Source organism: Papio anubis, chromosome 2, assembly GCF_008728515.1.
Source record: "Papio anubis isolate 15944 chromosome 2, Panubis1.0, whole genome shotgun sequence".
In the NCBI taxonomy this organism is placed as follows: Eukaryota; Metazoa; Chordata; class Mammalia; order Primates; family Cercopithecidae; genus Papio; species Papio anubis.
Genome location: NC_044977.1, coordinates 176,047,282 through 176,072,537, shown reverse-complemented (window position 1 = coordinate 176,072,537; position 25,256 = coordinate 176,047,282). Strand labels below are relative to the sequence as shown.

At 37.0% G+C, this 25,256-nt stretch overlaps 1 protein-coding gene across 5 annotated transcripts in view; it reads right to left on the bottom strand.

The window, feature by feature from the left end:
- Nucleotides 1–336: 336 nt before the first annotated feature.
- The window catches only part of RBMS3 (RNA binding motif single stranded interacting protein 3), a 1,467,317-nt gene continuing 1,442,397 nt past the window's right edge, over nt 337–25,256 (bottom strand). For 3 of the 5 annotated variants that reach the window (XM_031662885.1, XM_017955996.3, XM_017955997.3), the window contains one exon: nt 6,493–6,866. In XM_031662885.1, the coding sequence (XP_031518745.1) occupies nt 6,860–6,866 (7 nt within the window). In that variant the 3' untranslated portion in view covers nt 6,493–6,859. Of the gene's footprint in view, nt 6,867–25,256 lie in introns of all 5 variants that reach the window. The other 2 variants (XM_021933880.2, XM_021933878.2) reach the window with 1 other exon arrangement.

The following is a 25,256-nucleotide window of genomic DNA, read 5'->3' as shown; positions in this document are numbered from 1 at the left end:
AAGATTCATCAAGTAGTTGGCAGATGTTAGGCATGTTTGGAGATAGGAGTTCTGTGGTCTCTAAATCCGTAAACTTGAGAATGAGGAAGATTGTGGGAGTCCCTGGGAAGACCTAAATGGTCCTCTCTTTCTAAATTCCCCCAAACAGTGCCTTTCTCAGGTCCCCTTGGCATGTATTGAATGTTCCCTCCTCTCTCATTTTTTGTTAGCTGAGATGATTCTTTAAAAAATTCCAGCACTGTTCCAGATTAAAGGTGGACACCACTCCTTCCTAACAGCCCTCCTCCCCCAACCAGTCTCTGGATGAGTGCAGAAAGACACAACAGCCCTACTCAATTGATTTTATTTTCATTTTTTATTGAAAGCTTCATCAAAGAAAACAGAAGTTTAAACCTAACATCCACTGATCTACAGAAAGCCCAAGGGATGGGGGAGATAGTTGCTAATGTGACTATGGTACAGATGAAGAAATTAAAAATAAAACCAGAAACACCTTAGAATTACAGAAGTTTCCATGACAGTCAGAGACAGCAGTACAAAAATGCTCTTAAATAAAGTTCAAAATTGAATGATGTTTCAGAAGTTCCATGAAGTTGAATATGGACTGAAACAAGGGTTTTAAAAGAAGCTGTGTCCCATTTTTTTAGAAACTGAATATCTCATAGCAGATACTACTACATATATTTTTTAAAATTAAGATTCCATTTTGTTTTCTTCTTCTTTTGAAATAAATGGAAGCATTTGTGTCCAGAATAGAGAAAATTTTTTCAAGTGTCTCTTTGAAATAATTTTTACAGTTCCTGAAAAGCAGGGAATAACTCATTTTTTAAATATATATGAAGAGATAACATATTTGAGGGAGGAGGAAAGAACATCTTTCTCAATAATCTAGACCGGAGGGTTTGAAACAAAATATAACATTAAAGTTACATTTTGGACATTATTTAAATTTGATGTGATCACAAAAATATCCATGGGAGTGTCAAAGTCATTCAGCCTTAATACAGTAATGCAGTCAAAATAGAACGAAAACAGTGCAATAGTTTTGGTCAAAGATTTAAAAATATGAATATGACTGTGCCAAGAGCTACCATTATACTCTCTTTGCAGAAGTTGTGTGGATCCATGCTACTGGTTCATATTTAGTGGAGTGAAGGAACCAAAAATAACTTTCTTTTGAGGGAAGCCGAATTCTTTGCTATGATTTTTTTCCTGTATATTCTGCAAGAATACAGCCAACTCTCAATTATTTCTGGTAGATAGGAAAAGACATTATAGATAATAAAAATTTATGATATATAATGTACTGACATTAATTTTACCAATGATTTCAAACTCCCTTAAGAAATTAATACTTTATAAGAAATAAAACAATCAATTCTTATTTCCAATTGTTTGTCCCACCCTCAGAGTGACATGCTAATAAAAGGAAACAGAGCCCAAGGCCTACACATTGAAAAGAAAAAACAAAACACACCCACAAAGTAGATAATTAGCCCTTCAAAAATTGAGAGTGATTGTATTTATGCACAACTCAGAAATTGGGGCAGTAGTAAGAAAAGCTCAAGTATGACTCAGTGGCCTAGTGGTTCTTCCTGCAGATCCAAGCTTGACTGCACCTCTCCTTCAGCTGTAAAGCTTTCTGAGTGGAAGAAAATTTTCTTGATACATTATTTTGCCTCACAAAAATAAACAGAAATGAATATTGAAAGACATTCATCCCTTTTTTTGCTACAGAGAGTATATCTACATGTTAGAGTATAAAGCCAATGACAAATTAATCTGGAGTGAACTCTTGTCTCTCACATCATACAAGGTCTTTGGGGTCACTTGGGGATTTAGCGTTTAGTTTTTGTACTTTCCTGAACGCTATGTAATCTGCAAAGGACAGCCATGACCAAGAGCATTTGGGATTAAAGGACCAATTTCATACTTAAGAATGTTTGGTAGGAAATGTTAAACTTGACTCAGACCCAACTGTCTTCCAATGCCACAGTGGATGTCATTTGTAAAACAAATTGATTCATTAATGAAATCCCATTATCACTTGCCACAGGAAGGGTAGAGTGTACAGAATCAATGAGCCTGTTTAAATTCTGTCAATCCCTCAGATTGAAGTGAGAGGCTGTCAGTCCCAGTAAGCTCAAAATTTTGAAGCATGCCAGCTACAATAACGTGAAAGACAAAATCTCATCCTTTACTTTTTACTGAAGACAAAGTAATATAGATCAAGGTTCTATGACATGTTAAAGCTTTATTATAGTGCATGATTCCTCAAATGTGCTGAATGTTATACATGTACATAAATATTGTCCCTTTACTTGACTTCAAATCATATAAAAAACATGTATTACTGAAACCCACTTGAGAATTTCTCTCTGCTTATCAGCTCATCTGCAGTGGTTCATGCACTCAAATTAAGAATGAAAACGAATTGCCAAATGTATTTTAATCTCCTATTAACATCATAATCTGTCTAGACACGATTGAAACTTCTCAATCGTGAAGATGACTGCAAGAGTCCTAATTAAATCACATTTCACTTTTCATTAATAGGGGTTGTAGGCCACTGTAAAAAAAAAATAAATAAATAAAAATAGGTATTTAGCAAATATCCCAATTATTTAAAGAGGTTTTTTTTTGGGGGGGGGGAAATTACTTTTCTGGGGTCATACATAAATTGAAAGTAGTTTTTAAAGCACTTTGCAAGGGGTCCAAAGATGTATTTTTAGGCATAGTAAAATAAAGTGAACTTCATGCTTTAAACAGCCTTCTTCGGTTGTCAGTCTTATATGTCTAATGGGAGAGCTTTTAACACCATGCAGTTTTTCACTAGAAGGGGGTGGAAGTGAGTCATATGCTTTCAAATGTGACAGATCTGCTAAGGTCACAGGAAGAAGTAATTCAAGTGAAATATGGAGGTAACATTCCTACCAAGGAAACAAACTAATCCTGGCAAAACTAGAGTCAGGTAAGGATTTTTTTAAGAGTACTGTGACATTTGCAATATTCAAAACATGTCAGCATTCAAGGACAAACAGTCATCAGCACCTGCCAGTATTACCTTCAGTTCACTTGGGCTCATTATGTTGTCTTTAGAAGACATGGCCACGTATTGGGGAGCTCCCAGTTACCATGCACACTTTGCCTCCCTTGACAACACCTTATCATTATTGAAAGAAAACTCACTCTTGCACTGACCATGAAACTAGAATTTACATGAGACAGTGTTTCTCTCATTTGGATTGTGGCTTTAGTTTGTTTCCTCATGTTTAAGCTAAATCTTGGCATTAAAGTCAAAAGGAAAAATGGAAACATCCAAATAAATGCTTGAAAATCTGGTGGACCAGAATGCATGGAAAATTAACTTCAACTTAAAAAATTATAGTCCTAACTAGGATGGGTGACAAAGACCCTATTTCAAAAAAAAAAAACAAAAAAAAAAAAAACAAAAAAACCCACTACAATATATTTTGTTGATTAAATTTGAATTCTGCTGTCTGTATATATTGTTTATTATCACACAATGTAATGCTGCTTACCTGTTGATGCTTTTTTTTTCTCTCCCAGACTTGGCTTTTCAAAACAAGTCTTAGGTAAGACAACAGACAAAGCAGGGCAAATTTGAGTATGTGCCATTGTTTTCCTTCTATTTTTTTTTTCTTTTTGGTTTGAAAACATATATTTTATTAGAATGGCATGATATAAACTATCCAAACACAAAACACACATGAACACATCAAATGACAGGTCATTTCCTCTTGCAGAAAGTGGCTTAAAAAATTGATATTGAAATTTCATAGTTGAAAAAAATATTTCTAAATGTACAAATAAAGCAGCAGTTTTGAATAGAAACAGGAAGTTACCTAGGCACATTCATTAGCCACATGGTAGCTACCTCTTAGCCTCATTGTTGATTGTGTAAATGAGACTTTCTTTGTATCACATTAATACATGTTTTTGGTTATTTTTTCACAGAAATGAAAGAAAGTATATTAGTTTCATATTCAAATGAATTATGCCCAGGATAATCCTTATTTATACAAAGAGTTTAGAGAGTGAAAAAGAGAAACAGAAAATATGGTTCCCATACATGTCTTTTTGTACCCCAAAAAACTTTGGGACCCACTTTTCAAAGATAAAAACTTCAGTGCCACCTTTATAATGCATGGGAAACTGAAGGATGGAACAAAAGACAGTATAAATCTAGCATTTTCTCTAAAGCATGAAAAACCATAATGCTGGGTGTGACCAGTTGGAATTTCTCTGTAACACACACTACATTTTCTTGGATACACGTTGTCTCCATTGTGACCATAAATATATGGAGTCATTCTCTGATTTGAGCTTCCAATTCATGGGGTTGTAAATAAGAGAACCAGAGTTTATATAAATAGTGGAATACTGACAATTTCACATGAGTCAACCTTATTACTCATGTTGACATAATGGGAATATGATTTACCTTTAAAACTTTTTAGTTTTTAAAAAGCCTACCCTGTTTTATAGTACACTTAAATACATTTCCCTGCTTCTTTTGGACTAAGACAGGCTCCTGTGACTTAGTTTGCGAAAAAGAGTTTCACCTATTTGATTCAAAGGATTCATTCAGAAAGCAATCTAGTGAATGGTTCACCTAACAAAATTCTATTCCATTGTCCTTAATTTCAGGTAAAACTGTAAAGGTTGAACACATATCTCATGAATTAAAAATGTAGATATATTTTACAGGTGGGTCAATTTAATTCATTTTAGACAAAGTTTTGCATCATTCTAAATGCAAGTATTCCTCCTTGGTTTACATGATTGATCATACCTAATTCTTTTGGTTCTTACTGATATAAATCATACTGTTTCTTGATTGTCAACTAGCATTTTAAGGACTTCCGTAAATTCCACTAATAGAATTCTCATTCTTATTGGGCCTACATGCCTCAAAGAATTAAACTGAAAGAAAAAGTTATTTTGGCAACACCAAGATATGAAAATACAATGAAAAGAGGCAAAAAGAAGATACCCCCTCCCCATTTGCAAAACCAAGGTGACTATTCATGGTAGGTGATAACAAAGACAGAGGTGAGAAGACAAACCCAGAGGTGTTGTAATTTAGAGGGAAGACTATTGTTACAAATACAGTGAGACCTTTCCAGGAGACCACTCACCGTTTCACAGAATATCACTAAGTTTTTTGACAAGTGACCTTTCAGACCAGGTTCAGAAAGTGTCTTTAGCTGAAAATTCATATAAAGAATATTCAACCTGTTAAATAAGCATCTTGGTTTACTAGTGGCCATCAGTACAGGTTTCACTATTCAAGACAGCTAATGAGAAACCAGAAAAGCTCACAGAATTTAAAGCCACTTGGCTCTATCAATCAGTTGATACCCAGAACTGTTCATGCTGAAACTGCTAAACACAGCAGGTACAAGCTTCTGCTATCAGTGAATATACATTTAAAGAAAAGAAAGACAACTCCCGCCACCCTCTTTTTTTGCACTATGTAAAACACCAGTGGAAGGTAGTTTAAACACAACAAAGTAAGAACTGGTCCGGCCATGTCGGTCAAATAAATTTTTTTTTGTTTTTTTTTTTAAAAAGAAAAGAAATGAAAAACAACCTCTATCTTCTGGACTGTAATAGGGTGTCACTTCATCTTTGGTATAAAATAGGCCATCCATAGGCTGAATTTGATCACGACTAGGAAAGACTACAGAAATTGTCAACAATTTCTCTATCTATTGCTTTTTTTTGTTTTTTTTTTTTTTTTTTTGCACTTTTTGACCATAAGCTCCTATCTACTTAGGTTTTTTTGTTTTTTTTTCAAATGCTCTTAAGCTAGGTTTTGCAATGTGACAAGCAAAGCTGACTAAAAACTTTGTAAAGCTCATAAAAAAGACTGCAGATAAAAAGCACTAATGCTTTTGCTAGCGATCACGCTTTGTAAATTAAAAAAATCTGCATTCTGCCCCCCAAACACGCATTATTTCTAATGCAGTTGTTTTTAAACCAACATTAATAACTTTACTGTAAAATGTTTTAGCCTTTGAGAATGATTCATGTCAACACTTAAGACAAAGTTCATGAAAAGTCCCAGCATTTTTCCAATTCTTGCAGTTGCCATGGTTTCTTTTATCAACAAATTTTCTTCAAATGAAGAAAAACATTTTCATTTAAACTGTACAGTTTTTTTTCACCCTAAAAACTCAGTCTTAAACTTCTGTGCCAGTTAAAGCCAGCACAATATTTCAATTCTTTCTTGATTTTTGTTTTTAACAAGACGTTGACAGCTTGCCTCGAGAGCCTTTGACGTCCTTAAAATTAAGGCAATTAAGATTCAAGATAAACCTTACCTAAATATTTCTAAGAAAAAATAAAATAAAAAAAACCCACTAGATTTAAACAAGAAGGGAAAAAGAGAAAGTAGCTTAATTGTTGAGGAAGACAATTTGGTTCCATTTCTATTGCCCGCCTCTTGACATCAGGTTTTCTGTTAAAAAAAAAAAAAAGTATCTACACCTTCAGGAAAATTCTGAATTCAATTCAAATGTTCATCCACATAAAATATCAGCCTTCAATGTTTTGTTTTGTTTTGTAGTGGTTTTTTTTTTTTTTTTTCCTCTTCTGGAATTTTTTTCTGTAGTTAAAAAAAAAATGATGGCAAAAATAAATTGTCAGACCACATGAAGACCATTTGCACAGCACATAAAAACTGTTTTCATTGGGTAAGGTATAAAACTTAAAAAAAAAAAAAAAAAAAAATGCATTCCATTGACGTCTGTGCAAACTGGAAGCCAACTTCTTGTTCAATGAAGTTTCTTCATTCAAGGCAAAGATTCAGACGGACATTCTTCAGTCCTGTTTATGGTCTGTGAAAACAATTGAATAAGAGTGATCATTAAATTAAAGTAACTTTGAAATCACCTTCTGTGCCCTTTTGCAATGAGGCAGCTTTAAAAGATACCAAGCTTTCAATATAACATAGTCACAAAAGCATCATAACATCATACTGAATCTATGAGATTGTCAAATTCTGCCACTTTCACTTAAATACAGATTTGGGCCAGAGAGTTTGTTTACATTAAAAATCAAGGTTAATAGCTTACGTTGTAGCTCCTTACAGATCCTTTGAATAATTCTGTTCCTTCAAAACTACTGTAGGAATCATCACTAATTCCAGCAACATATATGAGATTCTTTACTCTGCACCCAAAATAACTGGGTTGTATGTTATCTCGTGGTATTCATCACGTACATTTACATAAGGCTTATTGCCTGAGGAAATAAGTGAGACAGTTAAGAAGCCAGTGCAGTTTTGTTCTCTTTTCCTCTTCCCCTTCTTTCTTGTTCATTCCCTCTATCAAGATTATAAGTTTGTGACAGCAGGAACTATATTTTACTTATACCTTTTGCCTTTTAGGCAGAGTGGTATATACACAATAGGTGTTTAACTAGAAAAATATCATTTTACTATATGCCACTTTGCTTAGCTCATTTCGAATAGACTTCTGCTACTGCCCTTTCTACGTTGCAAGGTTAACCTTCCAGCAAGATGACTTTACTCTTAGCTCTTTTGCCCACAGATTAGAAGTTTGTAAAATCACTTCAGAGTTGTGCTATAGAAAGAAGGATCTTTATATTATCTGTAAGTCACATTTAGCTGAAGGCCTTTTTGTTCAGGGTATCGGATGACAGCAAAAAGTTAGGCAAGTTCTTCTGATGCACAGTTGCTTAATTTAGTAAATATGACTCAGTGTTACTATGTGTAGTTTTACAGATTGTTTACTATACAAGATGCATGACTGAGGGAGTGGGGGCTAAATTTCAGCCCATTGTCTGTTCCTCAAGGTATGTACCCTGGAGGAGAGCTGTAACCCCAGTTCACAGTGCTTTAAACTGTGTAATGTGTAGCTTGAGACGGCCCAGAAAGGACATAGTTTCCTAATTTGCAAAAAGCCATCATATGAGCCAGCTATGGCTATTAGGAACCTGATTAATTTCTTCCTAAAATCATGTGAGGAAAGCTACCAGTTGATATATCGAATATTCCATTTTTATCAATAGGTTAAGTCCCTAAAAATATATTTCTGTGTTATATGAGGAAGTAAGATATCTTTTAAGAAGCAAAGCAATTACAATTTTCATACTGTAGCAACAAAAAGAAAAATTTTATTAGCGGTAGTCATGGGAACCATGGTTTATATGTTAACTATCTCTAGCTTTGCACACTATAGACTTACTCCATTTATCTCTAAAAATCTACATTACTATGGGAACAAATTTTTTTTCTTGGTTATATAGCTGTGAGTTGGGTGGTGGGGGGAGAATCTGTTCTTTGTTCCCACTCCCATCTTCTACTCTGATATTATTGTGTACTGAACGGAAAATGCCTAAAACACCATGAATCTCTTTAGCAGCTGCTCAGTGAATGATGTCTTCTTCAGTGGACTACAGTGCATAGAAGACCTGATCCTTCAAGCTCAAGTACTTGATTCACTGGTCTCAGAAGCATTGATATTTATGAGCCAGGCTGGAAGTACTTTAGGTTTTATAACTGTACACAAATGCTTCCAATAGCCCTCTCCCATAATTTGCTTGCTTCTTAAAGTGGCCCCATTGCCACATGAAAACAAATGATGGCAAATAGATGGTTGTACTTGACAAGTTCATGTTTGCTAGCTGAAGTTTGAAGGAAAAAGGATCTTGCCATTGAATAGAACTGAATTCACTCCTGCCCATCTCCTCTGTCCTGGAATAAATGTGAATGTGCACATTTACATAATACTTATGGATTGCATGGAAATTCATAAAAATAGAAGGGTTCTAATTTTTTTTTTTAGGCTGGGATCTTTGGCAACAAGAACATGTTAAGTTGGACATTTTAGAAATGGGGGTACAACTTGAAAACAGGAATTCATGTGAAGAAATAATGAGTATGGAAATCATTTGCAAATTGTAAAACACAGTGCACAATGTATTATTATAATATATTACAATACGTAAAATGTTGTATTATTCACAAGTGTAAAGGACATAATTTGCTCATCATTAATATACTGACAATGTATAGAAATTTGGTATTCATGGCAGTTCAGTTAGCCAGAGAAGATTTGAAGTATAAAAAGAACTTGCAATACCAGCGTTGAAATGAGGGCCTTTTAAAGTCAGAGTAAATGTGGTAGAGTAGGAATTTCACTGAATTTAAGAATACAGAGGCATTTTGAATCCTCTTATCACTCCTCCTCCCTCAAAAAAACAACACAAAACAAAAAAAATAGGCACAGTGGATAGATTGGAACGTAGCAAACCATAATCTTAGAAATCCGTTTTAGAGCAGGAGGAAGTCTCAGAGATAGCCAAATGAAGCAATATTTTCCAGAATAATTCCTGACAGACTAGCTTCATGTAATGCTATGTAAAAAGTGGGATTCTGTGATCCCGATTGTAGAAAAAGTCACAGTACATTCCCACTACTGGCTAAATTAAAGAAGTAGTTAGGGTACCCATAAAGAAGGGCATGAATATTTTTAAAAAAATTGTTCTTGAAAGAATATAATCTTTTACATAGGTATCCAAATTACAACATGTAGATGAAACTTTGTGAGACATCTTTAATAATTTAATTTATCTTTTCTTTTTTTAAATTATACTTTCAGTTCTGGGGTACATGTGCAGAATGTACAGGTTTGTTACATAGGTGTATACATGCCATGGTGATTTGCAGCACCCATCGTCTACATTAGGTATTTCTCCTAATGCTATACCTTCCCTAGCCCCCCACCCCCTGACAGGTCCCAGTGTGTGTGATGCTCCCACCCCGCAGTGTCCATGTTCTCATTGTTCAGCCCCCATTTATGAATGAGAACACATGGTGTTTGGTTTTCTGTTCTTGTGTTAGTTTGCTGGGAATGATGCTTTCCAGCTTCATCCATGTCCCTCCAAAGGACATGAACTCATCTTTTTCTATGGCTACATAGTATTACATGGTATATATGTGCCGCATTTTGTTTATCCAGTCTATCATTGATGGGCATTTGGGTTGGTTCCAAGTCTTTGCTATTGTGAACAGTGCCACAGTAAACATACGTGTGCATGTGTCTTTATAGTAGAATGATTTATAATCCTTTGGGTATATACCCAGCAATGGAATTGCTGGGTCAAATTGTATTTCTGGTTCTAGATCCTTGAGGAATCACCACACAGTCTTCCACAATGGTTGAACTAATTTACACTCCCACAAACAATGTAAAAGCATGCCTATTTTTCCACATCCTCTCCAGCATCTGCTGTTTCCTGACTTTTTAATGATTGCCATTCTAACTGGTGTGAGATGGTATCTCATTGTGGTTTTGATTTGCATTTCTCTAATGACAAGTGATGATGATCTTTTTTTTTTTTTTATGTTTGTTGGCTGCATAAATGTCTTCTTTTGAGAAGTGTCTGTTCACATCCTTTGTCCACTTTTTGATGGGGTTGTGTTTTTTCTTGTAAATTTATTCAAGTTCTTTGTGGATTCGGGACATTAGACCTTTGTCAGATGGATAGATTGCAAAAATTTTCTCCCATTCTGTAGGTTGCCTGTTCACCCTGATGATAGTTTCTTGTGCTGTGCAGAAATTCTTTAGTTTAATCAGATCCCATTTGTCTAGTTTGGCTTTTGTTGCCATTGTTTTTGGTGTTTTAATCATGAAGTTTTTGCCCATGCCTATGACCTGATTTTCTTCTAGAGTTTTTATGGTTTTAGGTCTTATATTTAAGTCTTTAATCCATCTTGAGTTAATTTTTGTATAAGGTGTAAAGAAGGGATCCAGTTTCAGCATTTTGCATATGGTTAGCCAGTTTTCCCAATATCAGTTATTAAATAGAGAATCCTTTCCCCATTGCTTGTTTTTATCAGTTTTGTAAAAGATCAGATGATTGTAGATGTGTGGTGTTATTTCTGAGGCCTCTGTTCTGTTCCATTGGTCTATATATCTGTTTTGGTACCAGTACCATGCTATTTTGGTTATGTAGCCTTGTAGTATAGTCTGAAATCAGGTAGCATGATGCCTCCAGCTTTGTTCTTTTTGCTTAGGATTGTCTTGGCTATGCGGGCTCTTTTTTGGTTTCATATGAAATTTAAAGTAGTTTTTTCCAATTCTATGAAGAAAGTCATGGTAGCTTGATAGGGACAGCATTAAATCTATAAATTACTTTGGGCAGTATGGCCATTTTCACATGATTATTTCAATAGATGCAGTAAAGGCCTTCAACAAAGTTCAACAGCCCTTCATGCTAAAAACTCTTAATAAACTAGGTATTAATGGAATGTATCTCAAAATAGTAAGAGCTATTTATGACATACCCACACCCAATATCATTCTGAATGAGCAAACCTGGAAGCACTTCCTTTGAAAACTGACACAAGACAAGGATACCCTCTCTCACCATTCCTATTCAACATAGTATTGGACGTTCTGGCCAGAGCAATCAGGAAAGAGAAATAAATAAAGGGCATTCAATCAGGAAAAGAGGAATTCAAATTCTGTTTGCAGATGACATGATTGCATATTTAGAAAAGTCTATCATCTCAGCCCAAAATCTCCTTAAGCTGATAAGCAACTTCAGCAAAGTCTCAGGATACAAAATCAAGGTGCAAAAATCAAAAGCATTCCTATACGCCAGTAACAGGCAAACAGAGCCAAATCATGGGCGAATTTCCATTCACAATTGCTACAAAGAGAATAGAACACCTAGGAATACAACTTACAGGAGATATGAAGGATATCTTCAGGGAGAACAATAAACCACTGCTCAAAGAATAACAGAGGACACAAACAAACGAAAAAACATTCCATGCTCATGGACAGGAAGAATTAATTTGATTTTTAAAAACCTTGGAGGCCAGGCATGGTGGCTCATGCCTGTAACCCTAGCACTTTGGGAGGCCAATGCAGGAGGATTGCTTGAGGCCAGGAGTTTGAGATAAGCCTGGCTAACATCACAAAATCCCATCTCTAATAAAAATACAAAAATTAGCTGGGCATGGTAGTGTATGCCTGTAATCCCAGTTACTCAGGAGGCTGAGGCAGGAAAATTGCTTGAACCAGGGAGGTGGAGGTTGCAGTGAGCTGAGATCACGCCACTGCACTCCAGCCTGAGTGACAGAGTGAGACTTTGGCATGTACTGTCTGTCTGTCTCTCTCTCTCTACATATATATTTTATATATATACATATATAATATATACTATATACATATGTAATATATAATATATAATATATACTATATATAATGTATATATAATTTAATTAAAACAATAATTTTAAAAAGCCTCTTAGAATTCTCTGAGAGGAAGGCATCACACACCCTAATCTTTCTGAAAGTAAAACATTTGCTGTATTTATCTGACGCTCCAGGAGGTCATGTCAATTAGTATTTTTATGACTTTGAAAAACAATGAAACAAGCAAACTATTTCACTTAGTTTAAACCAGTGTATCCCAACATAATTTGACCAGAAAGTACTTCCCCACCCCAACTCCAGGGCACAGTGACAAATCCTCCCTCAGCACTAGAGACCTAATTAACACTCTTTGGAGAACACTGATGTAATCCTCCCACTGTAGAGAAGAGTAAAATGAGGCTCCAAAGGGCTGAGTGATAACTAGGAAGTGGTAAAGGTGGAATCTGAACCAAGGACTTCTGATTCCACATATTACAATTTAACTTTGATTGAAGACATACTTTTCAGATCTAGTTATTTTTAAGGTTTCCTACATAGCACAAAGGAAAACGGATAACTTGGGTGGGAATTGGAATGCTCATAGAATTTACAAAATAAACCACGGTTATTTCCTCCTTCTCTGATTAGAACCTGGAATCCTTTTGCATTACTGGCCTCTTTTTATTATTATTTTAATGGTTTTTGGAGTACAAGTGGTTTTGGTTACATGAATGAATTATATAGTGATGAATTCTTAGATTTTGGTGTACTTGTCACCTGAGCAGTAAACACGATGCCCTATATGTAGTCTTTTATCCCTCAAGTAGCCTCTTTTAACAATGGGGGAAAGAAAACTCCATAAATACTAAAATGTGAAGTCCTTTGATTTACCTTGAAATGTGGAATTTGAAATATTAAATATTTGCCAACATATATCCCAAATATAGTCCCTTAATCCATAGGCACATCATTTATATTTCTCAAACTCTTCCTTTAAACCATCTGTTGTGAAGTCTGTACTTTACAATGTCTTTAGGGTAGACAATTGTGATGTTAAATGTATGTATAATGGGTTAAGCTACTTTTCAGGAACACTGGCTGCCCTAATTGGAATTTCACACCCCACAGGAGGTCAGCTAGCATTTAATGAGATAGGCCAGAGGTTTGTACAAGTACTTAAAGCTATTGTATCTCAATTAACATAATGATTGTTAGAAATGGGCTGCCTGATGAAAGTAGTAGCATGTTAATTAGCATAATGATGCTGGAAATGAGCTGCCATTTGTGAAACTTGGAGTATTTAAGATAATGTGGATTGGTTACATTATTTTAGACATATTCTACACTTTACAAGAAAAGGGAAGGATACAATAAAATGTGGGGAAAAATCAGGCAAAGTAGCGATGCCTAATCATAGCTACTTGGGAGGCTGAGGAGGAAGGATCACTTGAGACCAACAGTTCGAGGTTGTAGTGAGCAACTTGTAGGTTGATTGGACAACTTGCACCGCTGCACTTCAGACTAGGTGACAGAGTGAGACCCTGTCTATAATTTTTTTCAATAAAAAAGCTTTAAAAATATTAAAAATGTGGGGAAATTTGTAGCATATGACTAACTTTAGGACGTTGTTTGAGCTTGATCTCAAAATTGGACTGTCGTTGAATAATTTTCTGGTGGCTTCTGTAAGGATAACATCACCCTACCTCTAGAAAATGGTCAAATCTAACCTGAGTGAATTTTTCATGTAAGATAGGGTCAGGTTATTTCTAAAAACAGAACTAGGACTTCAAGTATACAGAGCAAACTGTATAAATTGTGTTGTGGCTACTTTCTAATCAATGCTTGTTACATATTTTCAAAGTACCTCCATGGGTGCTCTTGCATCCCTCAAACTTTTCCCAGTGATGGTTATCAATGAAAAGAACCCAGTTTTTATGACCCAAATGCTAAGCTGAATTGCCAATGTCTCCCTTGAATGATTGTGAAGAATCTCATGTCTTACTGTGGCTAAAATTGATACAAACTTAGAGTCACATTAATTATTCCTGTTTACAAATTTACAGGAGTGATTGCCATCCACAAATTTATTTTATTTAGATTATTCATTTGGTTTCATTCAATTTTGTGATGCTATTGTTAAGTCAAAAACTTCTAGCACTTTGTATCATATCAAAGAAGAGAATATAAGTAGGACCTGTTAAAATTTTCTCCAGGTTTAATGTCCATAGGGCAATGTAAGTGGTTTTCACATGCCACACTTTTCACATGTCACACCATTGAAATATTTTATGTTCCAGGTTACATTCACAATAATTAGATTCCTTGTCTTTCTCCAAAAATCAGGCCTTCCTGGGCTTTTAGCTCATCTGCCTCTGTTAATGGCATCAATAACTTCATTGTTTTGCTTGGAATTTTTAAGTCTTGTTTTTTTCTTTCTTTTTCTTTGGGTCTCTCCCTATTTGACTTCCTTACCTCAGCATCATACCCACTACCATCATACTTCAGACCTTTACCTCCTCCTGTGTGAATAATTGAAATAATAGGACTAGGGATTTTCAATGCTTCCAAGTGCCTTGTCTACTTCAGCTGGAATAGCAGTCCTAGAACAAAGAAAATGCTGTCCAAGCACCTCAGTATGACACATGATACTAGAATCTGGGTCAGTTCTGCCTTTTCATACTGTTCTATTAGTCTGTCTCATTTCTCAGAGAAATACTCTGAGCTTTCCCATCTATGCACTGTGGTCAAACTGTTATTCTGCCTAGAACATTGCTTTTTCCCATAAGACCTAGATCCAGTTGCCAAAACTTCCATTAGTGTTTATCCAGCCAGAAAAGAAAAATGATGTGCATTCTATCACTACAGTACTTTTGAGGAGAGTTCTTTACATTTTCTTCATTGTAGTACATGGATAGCTAGATATAGATATGGATATAGATAATTCACATGTAGATCTAAATCATGTACTGGATTGTAAGCCTTGGAGGGCAGGGATCCTGTCTCCTAGTACAGTACCTGGCATGATGCTGGTACCACAAGTGAAGTTGGACCTGCGTATGGAGGTGATGGGGAGACTGTCACCAGAATCTGTTAGAGGCAGAGATGCTCTTTTTGGATCAGGCAAAACACCTGCTTCCCCACCACATCATACAATGACCAGGCAAAGGTACCTTACACCTGGTAGGGACAGCCTTGAGTGAGAAGAACGCACTTCACTGGAGGTTCACAAATGGAAACAACTAAAGCTTCTCTAATCAGGCAGGGAGAGAAGGAGATTCTGGACAGTTGCAAGAAGGGGAAAAATTTGCATTCTGAAATTTCCGAAATCCATCCTTGAAACATGCTCCTCTTTACCAAGCATCCATTGGTAATAGAGTCATTAATGTTTAAATCAAATCATGTCATTCCTGTTTTTTTTAAAGACTTCCAAAAGTTTCCTAGCTCACTTAGAATATAACAAAGTATAATCACTGGACCCAAAGCCAAGTAGCCAAGGGCCAAAGACTCTATAACAGCTGGCCTGTTTGACTCAACTCCTGTTACTTTCCCCTCTAGTTCAGAACATTCATGCCTCAGGTGGCCCCTCAGGGCCTCTGAACTTCCTGTTTCATCTACTTAAAATAATTTTTCTCCCAATTTCTCCATGATTAGCTTCTAATTGTCTTTCAGATCTGAAGGCTGTATAGACAGGCTTCCCTTGATACCTAATCTTAGGTACTCGGTCACTTTGCATCAAAATAATCTTTTAAAATAATCTGCTTTGTAGCTCTCTTTTTGATTATTTTCTGATTGATCCATTGATTCTAAGTCTACTACTAGAAGGATACTCCAAGAGAGTGCGGGAGGCATCGGCTTCTTTCATTAGTCTTTCCCCAGCACCTAGAATGCTGCCTGTCACATAGTAGGTGCTCAATCATTAATTGTTGATTGGATAAATGAAAGGTTTTTTTCCATTTATCCAGACATCATTAAACTGTTAGCTTGGTTCTAGAATCATTCATTTCCTTATTGTGTTTTGGCACAACCAAAGCCAGTTTCACCTACTCACTGAGTCTGGAGAGGTGTTTCTGGCAAACAGTATATTCGTGAGAATTTTCTTAAAGAAACAGAAATAGGAGAGACTTATTATAAAAAATTTGCTCCAAGATCTGTGGTCAGCAATCCGGAGACCCAGGAGAGCCAATATGGATAGCGTAGTTCCACTTGAGTCTGACAGCCTGAGAACCAGGAAAGCTCATGATATGAATTCAAGTCCCAGAGCTGGCAGGCTCAAACCCAAGAAAAGCCAATGTTTGAGTTCAAATCCAAAGGCAGGAAAAGACCAATGTTCTCGCTTAATCAGTCAGCTAGGAGTTTTCTTTTATTCAGAGGAGGCTCAACTTTTTGTTCTGTTCAGGCCTTCTGTTCAGGTCCTAATAGGACAAGGACCTCCCACACTGGGTAGGACCACCTGCTTTACTCAGTCCACTGATTCAAATGTTAATCTCATCCAAAAGCAGCCTCACAGACACACCCAGAAATAATGTTTGACTGACTATATGAGTATGCCATGGTCCAGTCAAATTGACACATAAAATTAACTATCACAAGTGAACTTCTTGTCAACTTGGCGTTCATATGGATCTTCACAAACCATATTTAATCTTTAAAGACAATAACAAGGACGTGATTCATTATAACATGACACAATTATCCTATATATGACTGAAAACACACTAACTCCTTTCACAGAAAGAGGTAAAGTCTTTGAGTGACGTTTACTCTCCTCTTTGATATTCTGTAACTTAAATATTGATGTAAAATGAACAATACTTAAATACTATGATATGAAGTCAATATACAATTATACATAAGAAAGAAAAGATATTTGCTTAATATATATGTTAATATATAAACATACACACACAAATGTATTCATGAAAAGGTAAGGAGATATTGATGGAAATTACAGTCTTTATTGCTGTAGCTGGTCATAGCTGATATTTAAAATAATCTTCTTTCACTATCCATTCTATGTTCCCTTTGCCTTCAGCAAGTACTTCAGCTGGTCATGCTTCTTTGGTGGGGTGACCCAAACCTCCATTCCTGAACAATCTAGGCCATTGGATTGAGTAGTCCTGTTTGGATTGTGTTGTAATTTTCCATTTACCTTAATCACAGGGCATGGTAATACTAAGAGACACACTGAGGGATCTCCTGTATTCCAGATATTCCCTTCCTTACCTCCATGGTAGAGTAGTAGTCCAATTTCCCTTTGTTAGTCAGCATTAATCACTCCAGCCAGCACAGTAACTCCCTTATTTGCTTGTTGATTTGGAAACATGAGGAGTCCAAAGTGGCTGAGCGGCAGTATTAACTTCTAGTTCAGTAGAATTATTGTTGTCTCTCCTGGTGGAAGCATTCCTCCCTTAGCAACTGAGGTCTCTTGGCCAGCAGAACATAATGTCATGGGTACAGGAAGCAAAAATTTTGCTAGTGAGTCACTAAGGGTATTAGTGAGTGGTGCCACTCTCATTTTTACCTTTTAATTTCTGGACCCATGAAACCTGGCTATAGGAGAACAGCACCATGTATATTGGGTACTCATTTGAAGCACATACAGCCTTTCAGAAATCCTTCACCCATCCCTGCACAGTATTGCCAGTTAGCTAGCATTGTAATTGAGGCTTCAAAAGGACATTCCACTGTCTGTCAAGCCAGCTGCTTCATGGTGGTGGGGAACATAGCAAGATCAGTGAATTCTATGAGCGTGGCCCATTGCCATGCCTTATTTGCTGTGAATTGAGTTCCTTGATCAGAAGCAATGTCGTGTAGAATAACATGATGGTGGATAAAGCATTCTTTAAGTTCACTGATGGTAGTTTTGGCAGAAACATGTATAGGAAAGGCAATTCCACATCCAGAGTAAGTTTGTTGTCTAGTAAGAAGAAAATATTGCCCCTTTCATGATGGAAGTAGTCCAATGTAATCATCCTAGTACCAGTTAGCTGGCTGATCACCTCAGGGAATGGTGCCATATCAGAGATATGTTGCTGGCAGATTGGGCACTCAGCAATGCCTATGCCAGGTTTTCCTTGGTGAACAAAAGTCCATGTTGCTGATCTCACTCATAATCTTCATCTCCGTAACCATGGCCATTTTGTTCATGAGTCCATTGGGCAATGACAGGAATGGCTGAGGAAAGAGGCTGACTCATATTCACAGACACATATTCATCTTATATCTTGATTATCAAAATTCTCTGTGGAGGTGATCCTATGATGGACATTTACATGGACGATCAATATCTTCTATTTATTATTCATAAGATTTTCACATACCTTTTCCACAAATGTCTTTGTCGCCAATTTCCCAATCACGTTCTTTCCAAGTCCCTGACCGTCCAACCAAACTCTTGGATATAGCCCATGATTAAGTTTATAATCATACTTCTGGCCATTTTTCCTTCCAAGCAAAGTGAACAGCCAGATGCACTGATATAAGTTCTACTGGATGAAAGGATTTCACTTCACCAATGTCCTTCACGAATGGCCCAGAAAGAGACTACAGTGCCTCAGCTGCCCACTGTTGGTTGTACCTATGTATCATGCAGAGCCACCTATAAACTAGACCTGAAGAGGCAGGATAGCAGGAGTGGGAAACATGGATATTTGGGCCACTTTTGCATGTAGCTTTCTGTGCCTTCAGGGTCTGCTTAAGCCTGATCATGTATATACCACTTGCATTGTATGATGGAGTACTGCATGTCCATCTTTATGGCTTGGTGAGTCAGATAACACCCAGTTCATGACAGGTAGCTCAGTTCACATGGTAACTTGATTGCGCATAGTTAAGTGTTCAGTTTCTGTTGAGGCCCAGTAGCAAGCCAAGAGCTATTTCTCAAAAGGAAAGTAGTTATTGATAGAGATGGCAAGGCTTTGCTCCAAAATCCTAAGGGCCTTCACTGCAGTTTACCTAACAGGTTTATATACCTGTTAATATGTAAACATACATACATACAAATGTATTCATGAAAAGGTAAGGAGATATTGATGGCAATTACAGTCTTTATTGCTATAGCTAGTCATAGGTGATATTTAAAATAATCTTCTTTCACTATCCATTCTATGTTCCCTTTGCCTTCAGCAAGTACTTCAGCTGGTCATGCTTCTTTGGTGGGGTGACCCAAACCTCCATTCCTGAACAATCTGGGCCATTGTCAAAACCTCCAAACAGCATCCCTATTTGCAACTGACACTTCAAACACCATTGGATCTGCTGAAGTATATGACTCAAGTGACAGAGCAGCTCCCATTGCAGCCTGGACCTGTTGTGAAACCTTCTCTTATTCTGAGTCCCATTTAAAACTAGCAGTTCTTTGTGTCACTCAATAGATGAGTGAGAGTCACATACCCATATACTGCCTCTAAAATCCAAAGAAGCCACTCAGCATTGTGCTTTTTTTGGTGATAGGAGATACTAGATGCAACAGGATTAAACTTATCTTTCATCCTTAGAGATATATTTTCACAAACCCTACCACACTGGACCTCTAGAAATCACTGACAGAAGTTCCTTGAATTTTTGTTGAATTTATTTACCAGTCTCAGACACACAAATGTTCTACTAATAAATCTAGAGTAGTTATTACTTCTTGCTCATTAAGTCTAATCAGCATAGTGTCATGAATATAATGGGTCAGTATGATATCCTGTGGAAGGGAGAGACCATCAAGATCCATGCAAACTAAATTACGGCCTAGGCTAATATACTCCTGAGGTAGGATATGGGAGGTATATTGGTGGCCTTGAAAGCTGAAAACAAACTGTTTCTGGTGGGTCTTATTGACAGTAATGGAGAAACAAAGGAATGTGCCAGATCAACAGATGCCTAACAGGTTCCAAGGGGTGTGTTAATTTGCACAAGCAATGAAATCACATTTGATATAGCCACTGTCATTGAAATCGCCACCTGGGTATGTGATACTGTTTGGCTCTGTGTCCCCACCCAAATCTCATCTTGAATTGTACTTCCATAATTTCCATGTGTTGTGGGAGGCACCCAGTGAGAGAGAATTTGAATCGTGGGGGTGGTTTCCTCCATACTGTTCTCATGGTAGTGAATGACTCTCATGAGATCTGATGGTTTTATCTGGGGTTTCCGCTTTCACATCTTCTTGATTTGCTCTTGTTGCAGCCATATAAGAACTGCCTTTCACCTCCTGCCATGATTCTGAGGCCTCCCTAGCCATGTGGAACTGTAAGTCCAATTAATCCTTTTTTTATACCCAGTCTCGGGTATGTCTTTATCAGCAGCATGAAAACAGACTAATGCAATATGCTTACAATAACCTACTGTCCTTCTCTAAGTTCCATCTGTCTTTTGCACAGAGTAAATGGGCAAGTTAAATGGAGTTATAATGGAAATCGACACTGCATGTTTCAAGTTCTTGATAGTAGCACTAATTTTTGCAGTCCTCTGGAAATGCATTATTGAATTTGGTTTGCTACTTTCCTATGTAGAAGCAGTTCCTGTGTCTTCCATTTTGCCTGTTCCACCATAAAGGTCCTTATTCTGCAAGTGAGGGAACCAATGTGGGGACTCTGCAAGTTACTGAGCATTCTAGAACTAAAGAAACAACCACAAGATAGGCTTGGGGATTAATGGAATCCACTGTGAGAAGGACCTGAGCTAAAACTCCATTGATCACCTGACGTCTGTATGTCTATACTCTGGTGCACTATGGTGCCATTTTAGGTCTCTTGGAATTAATGTCAGTTGTCCAATAGACTCTGAAAGATCTGATTTTTTTTTTTTTTTTCTTTTCTTTGGTCAGAGGCAATAGGTCCCTTTTGGGAAGGCTGAGAGAAAAATTAACAGTATACATCTTTGATAGTTTATCAGTGTCTTTCTTTGAGGAAACCCAATCTCCTTTTCAGTCAATGGATTCTGGGTCTGTAAACTGGCTCAAGTCTGGGAATTGATTGAAGTGCCATGAATCTCTCTCTCTTTATGATTCAAGTTAGACATTTATTCACCTGACCTAGAACTTTTCTGCTTATATAAGCCAAATAAGAATTTGGCAGACTTTCTATGTATTTCCCTTCTAGGAACACCACGATCAACCAGCCAATGTCATAAGTCTGCATGAGCCACACAATTCTGATTGCTGTTTTAACTCTTTTGTCCTCTACAGTAACCATGCCAACCTCGCTTTTGGTGATTGAATGTTGCCACCTGGCCCCAGTCACTCAGGGTCCAATCACTCTAATTGCATTTAGGTTTCCCAATTCAGTGACTATAGTTCCCACTGTAAGTTCTGGGCTACAGAGAAGAGCAATTACAGAGTTATTCAAGGATGCCAAGGCTGCCCTCACACATGTATTTCTTACAGTTGTGGTGAAATGTCTTCTGGACCCTCCCACTGTAGGTGAGTAGATCTTAAATGATAAACCCACTCTAATATTAAAATCTCTCTAAGCCTTTGAATCTCTTCCTGTAGGGCTAGCATTTCCAGCTAGCTCACTGTGGGTCATCTCTTGACCCATGTTTTAGTCAATCAGCTAAGCTATTAGAGTCTTTATAACTTCTTGAGTTGCAACATTAATTGCAGAATCTATGCTTAGTGAGCCCATGTCAATTACTTTGGGCTGATCCAACGTTATGTTCCATTATTATCTCACATCCTTGATATCCATTTCCACACATGTTCCATGAATTTCTGTCTATATAAAGTAAAAAAAATCTAAGTAGTTCTTCTGAAGTGTAGTGCACCTCCTTATAGGTGATATTTTGCATCTCACCTTTAAGGGCTTGCTAGACCTGAGCCTAGTTACAGATCTAGAAGTGAAGAGGGGTGGCGGAGGTGAGTCCTAAGAGGACTATGACAACTAACTCAGAGGAGGCCATTCCAGTTTTTTCAGGCAATGCAGGGTTAAAAATCACTCCCAATTGTAGTGGAGAAGCCACTGTCACTGGGCATGGGGAGGCTTCTTCCACTGGCAAAGAATACTCATCATATTTAGGGACTCACTGTCCCCAGCTTGATTAGATTTTTTCCCCCATATATCCATGACAATTACAAGATCCCACTCTTTCCCAATCAATGCCTTCACTTTAACAGTAGATACTCAGGAGATTAGGAGTTTAACCTCTATTGTAACTCAGCCTGTCATAGGATGAGATTCTGGGTTTGATTTTCAGCAATCTCAGCCATGTGGCTCCAGGAAATAAAGGGCTTTTTCAAGGCAGACATAGAAACCTTCAAGTCATTTATACTGTGTTTAAGCTGAAAATTGAATCCCTGAATGCATCTTCTTCTTTCCCCACTATGTCTAGTGACATTAGGAGCAATCAGACAATCATATTCATTAATTTCACAAAAATGTTTGAAAATGTCATATACATAGTCACCCATCTCCTTGCTTCTTATAAATGGTTGATTAGGAGTATCTAATTGAGATATTTTGCATATTTCCATTGCCAGATCATGTCATGGAATATAAATGCTCTCTTTGCTACTAGAAATAGAGTCATTAGTTTTAAACCTAATCAGATCAGAAAACCAATTTCAGAAGTTACTGTATGTGTGTGCATGTACATATATATATACACACATACACATATGAGAGAGGGAGAAAAAGGAGAGATACAGAGATTTTAAAAAATAAACTGGCTTGCACAATTATTAAGACTGAGAAATCTGATGATCCGCAATGATCTGCACTTGGCAGACTGGAGACCCAGGAGAGTTAATAGTGTAATTCTAGTTTGAGTCTGAGAACTGAAAGAGTTGGTGTAAATTCTAGTTCTATAGCTGGCAGGCTCAAGATCTAAGAAGAGCCAATATTTTTGTTCAAGTCCAAAGGCAGGAAAAGACCAGTGTTCTAGCTCTAGCAGTCAAGCTGCAGGAGTTCCTTCTTACTCATTCATGAGAGGTTCAATCTTTTTGCTCTATTAAGGGCTTCAACTGATTGGATAGAAGCCTCCCACAGAGGGGAGGAAAATCTGCTTTAACTGATTCAAATATTAATCTCATCCAAAATCACCTTCACAGACATACCCAGAAATATTGTTTGGCCAAATATCTGGGCACCCTGTGGCTCAGTCAAACAGTCACATAAAATTTCCCATTATCCACAGTATTTCTCATCTCCCACCAATGTCTCTTGCTATGCTTTACACATAGCCAACATCTGCTTCTTTTCTCACATATAACCCATTGACCAGGCTGAAAAAAAATTTCAATATGCTTGGACTGGAGTTCCAGAGTCTACCACAGTATTAGTTTTGCACATAAAAGTGGTTCACACAGTAAATTAATAACATGCTGCTTTACTCAGTAACAATCTTTTCTGAAAGTCATTATTGATATTAATAATGGCAATCGTAATACCTTATATTTGTAAGGTTAAGTCATATTCTGAGCAAATTTAATTTGTAAAGCTGACTTTAGATCTGAACCACACATAATTGCTTTGATGAATCTAATAAACAACGTATATTGAGGTTTAAAAGTGACAAAGATTCTCTTCTTGCTCAACTTTTAGTCAGGCTACTCTGAGTCCCTATCTTGAGTAGGCATAGACTTTTGCCCCCATTCTTGCCAGTTCTTTATAGTCTAGTTTTAGCAAGAATCTTACTAAGTCAGTTTAAAGAGAATAGCCTATGGTTGATGTGACCACCCTCAATATCTGATCACTTTTCTCATCCCCTACATTTGATGTTATCATTCCTTGCTCTGCCTTCAGCAAAAAGCCTGTCAAGTTAGTTTAGCAGTAATTCTCCTGTTCTTGATGTCTTCTCTTAGTAATTCTCCACTCACTGACCCCCTCACTCGGCTTGTTGGCTACAAATCCCCAGGTGTCTTTGCTGTATTCTGAATTGAGCATGTTCTCTCTTCCCCTATTGCAATCATTTTAATACCTATTTTTTTATTTTATTTTTTTTGAGATGGAGTCTCACTCTGTTGCCCAGGCTGGAGTGCAGTGGCACGATCTCTGCTCACTGCAAGCTCCACCTCCCAGGTTCATGCCATTCTCCTGCCTCAGCCCCACCAAGTAGCTGGGACTACAGGTGCCTACCACCATGCCCAGCTAAGTTTTCTGTATTTTTAGTAGAGACCGGGTTTCATCATGTTAGCCAGGATGGTCTCTATCTCCTGACCTCATGATCCGCCCGCTTTGGCTTCCCATAGTGCTGGGATTATAGGTGTGAGCCACCATGCCCAGCCTAATACCTATAGTTCTTAATGGCAAAAACCACAATTACTTTTGTAGCAACCTAATAAATAAAGTATTTCTTACTGTTTTAACAAATATCAGAATAAACTTTTTAAGAAGAAAATTTATTATTTTAAATAATGGAGCAGCACTCTGTAGATAGGCAGGATTGTCTAGGGATTCTCTAATCATCAGGGATTTTATTGCTATCTACAAAGTTGAATAGTTTGCATGCCAAGACACCTGTATAAAGACTTTCCTTTTGTAAATTCTTTTGGTTTCAATAAACAGCCCTCAAACTTTACGAAAGTTTGCCAAATGTTTACTCAACACAAAGCCAAATGTACTTTGCATTATGGTGATTTAAGGATTTTCAAGAGTAATTCTGAAAATCCTTGCCAATTTTATTCCTGAATAAGACCATATTTTCTATTACTTGATATCGTACAATACCCTTTTTCATGGACATTTAACTGTGTATTCAAAGCAACCCTACAACGGGGAGTGTTACTGTCTTCATTTAAGAGTAAGGAGACCGAGACTAAAATGCAGGCTCTCTATTCAGTTTCAGGTTAGGAATAGTATAATTTTACCAATAATAAATATGGTAGGTTTTTTTAAATGGCTGCAATGCCTCTCTCTCTATCAAGCAATTTCAAAGTGAACTGCTACATTGACTGTTTGGCCAAGTGACTTGCTTTGGCTAATGACATATTAGAAAATTAGCTATAAACAGAATTGAAGAGTGCTTGTACATTTGGGCTTGTTCTTTACTATTCTTGAAATTCTGAGATTTCCATGTGAATTGGCCTGCTGGAGGATCAGAAGCATAGGGCCCGGTCACTTCCATCACACA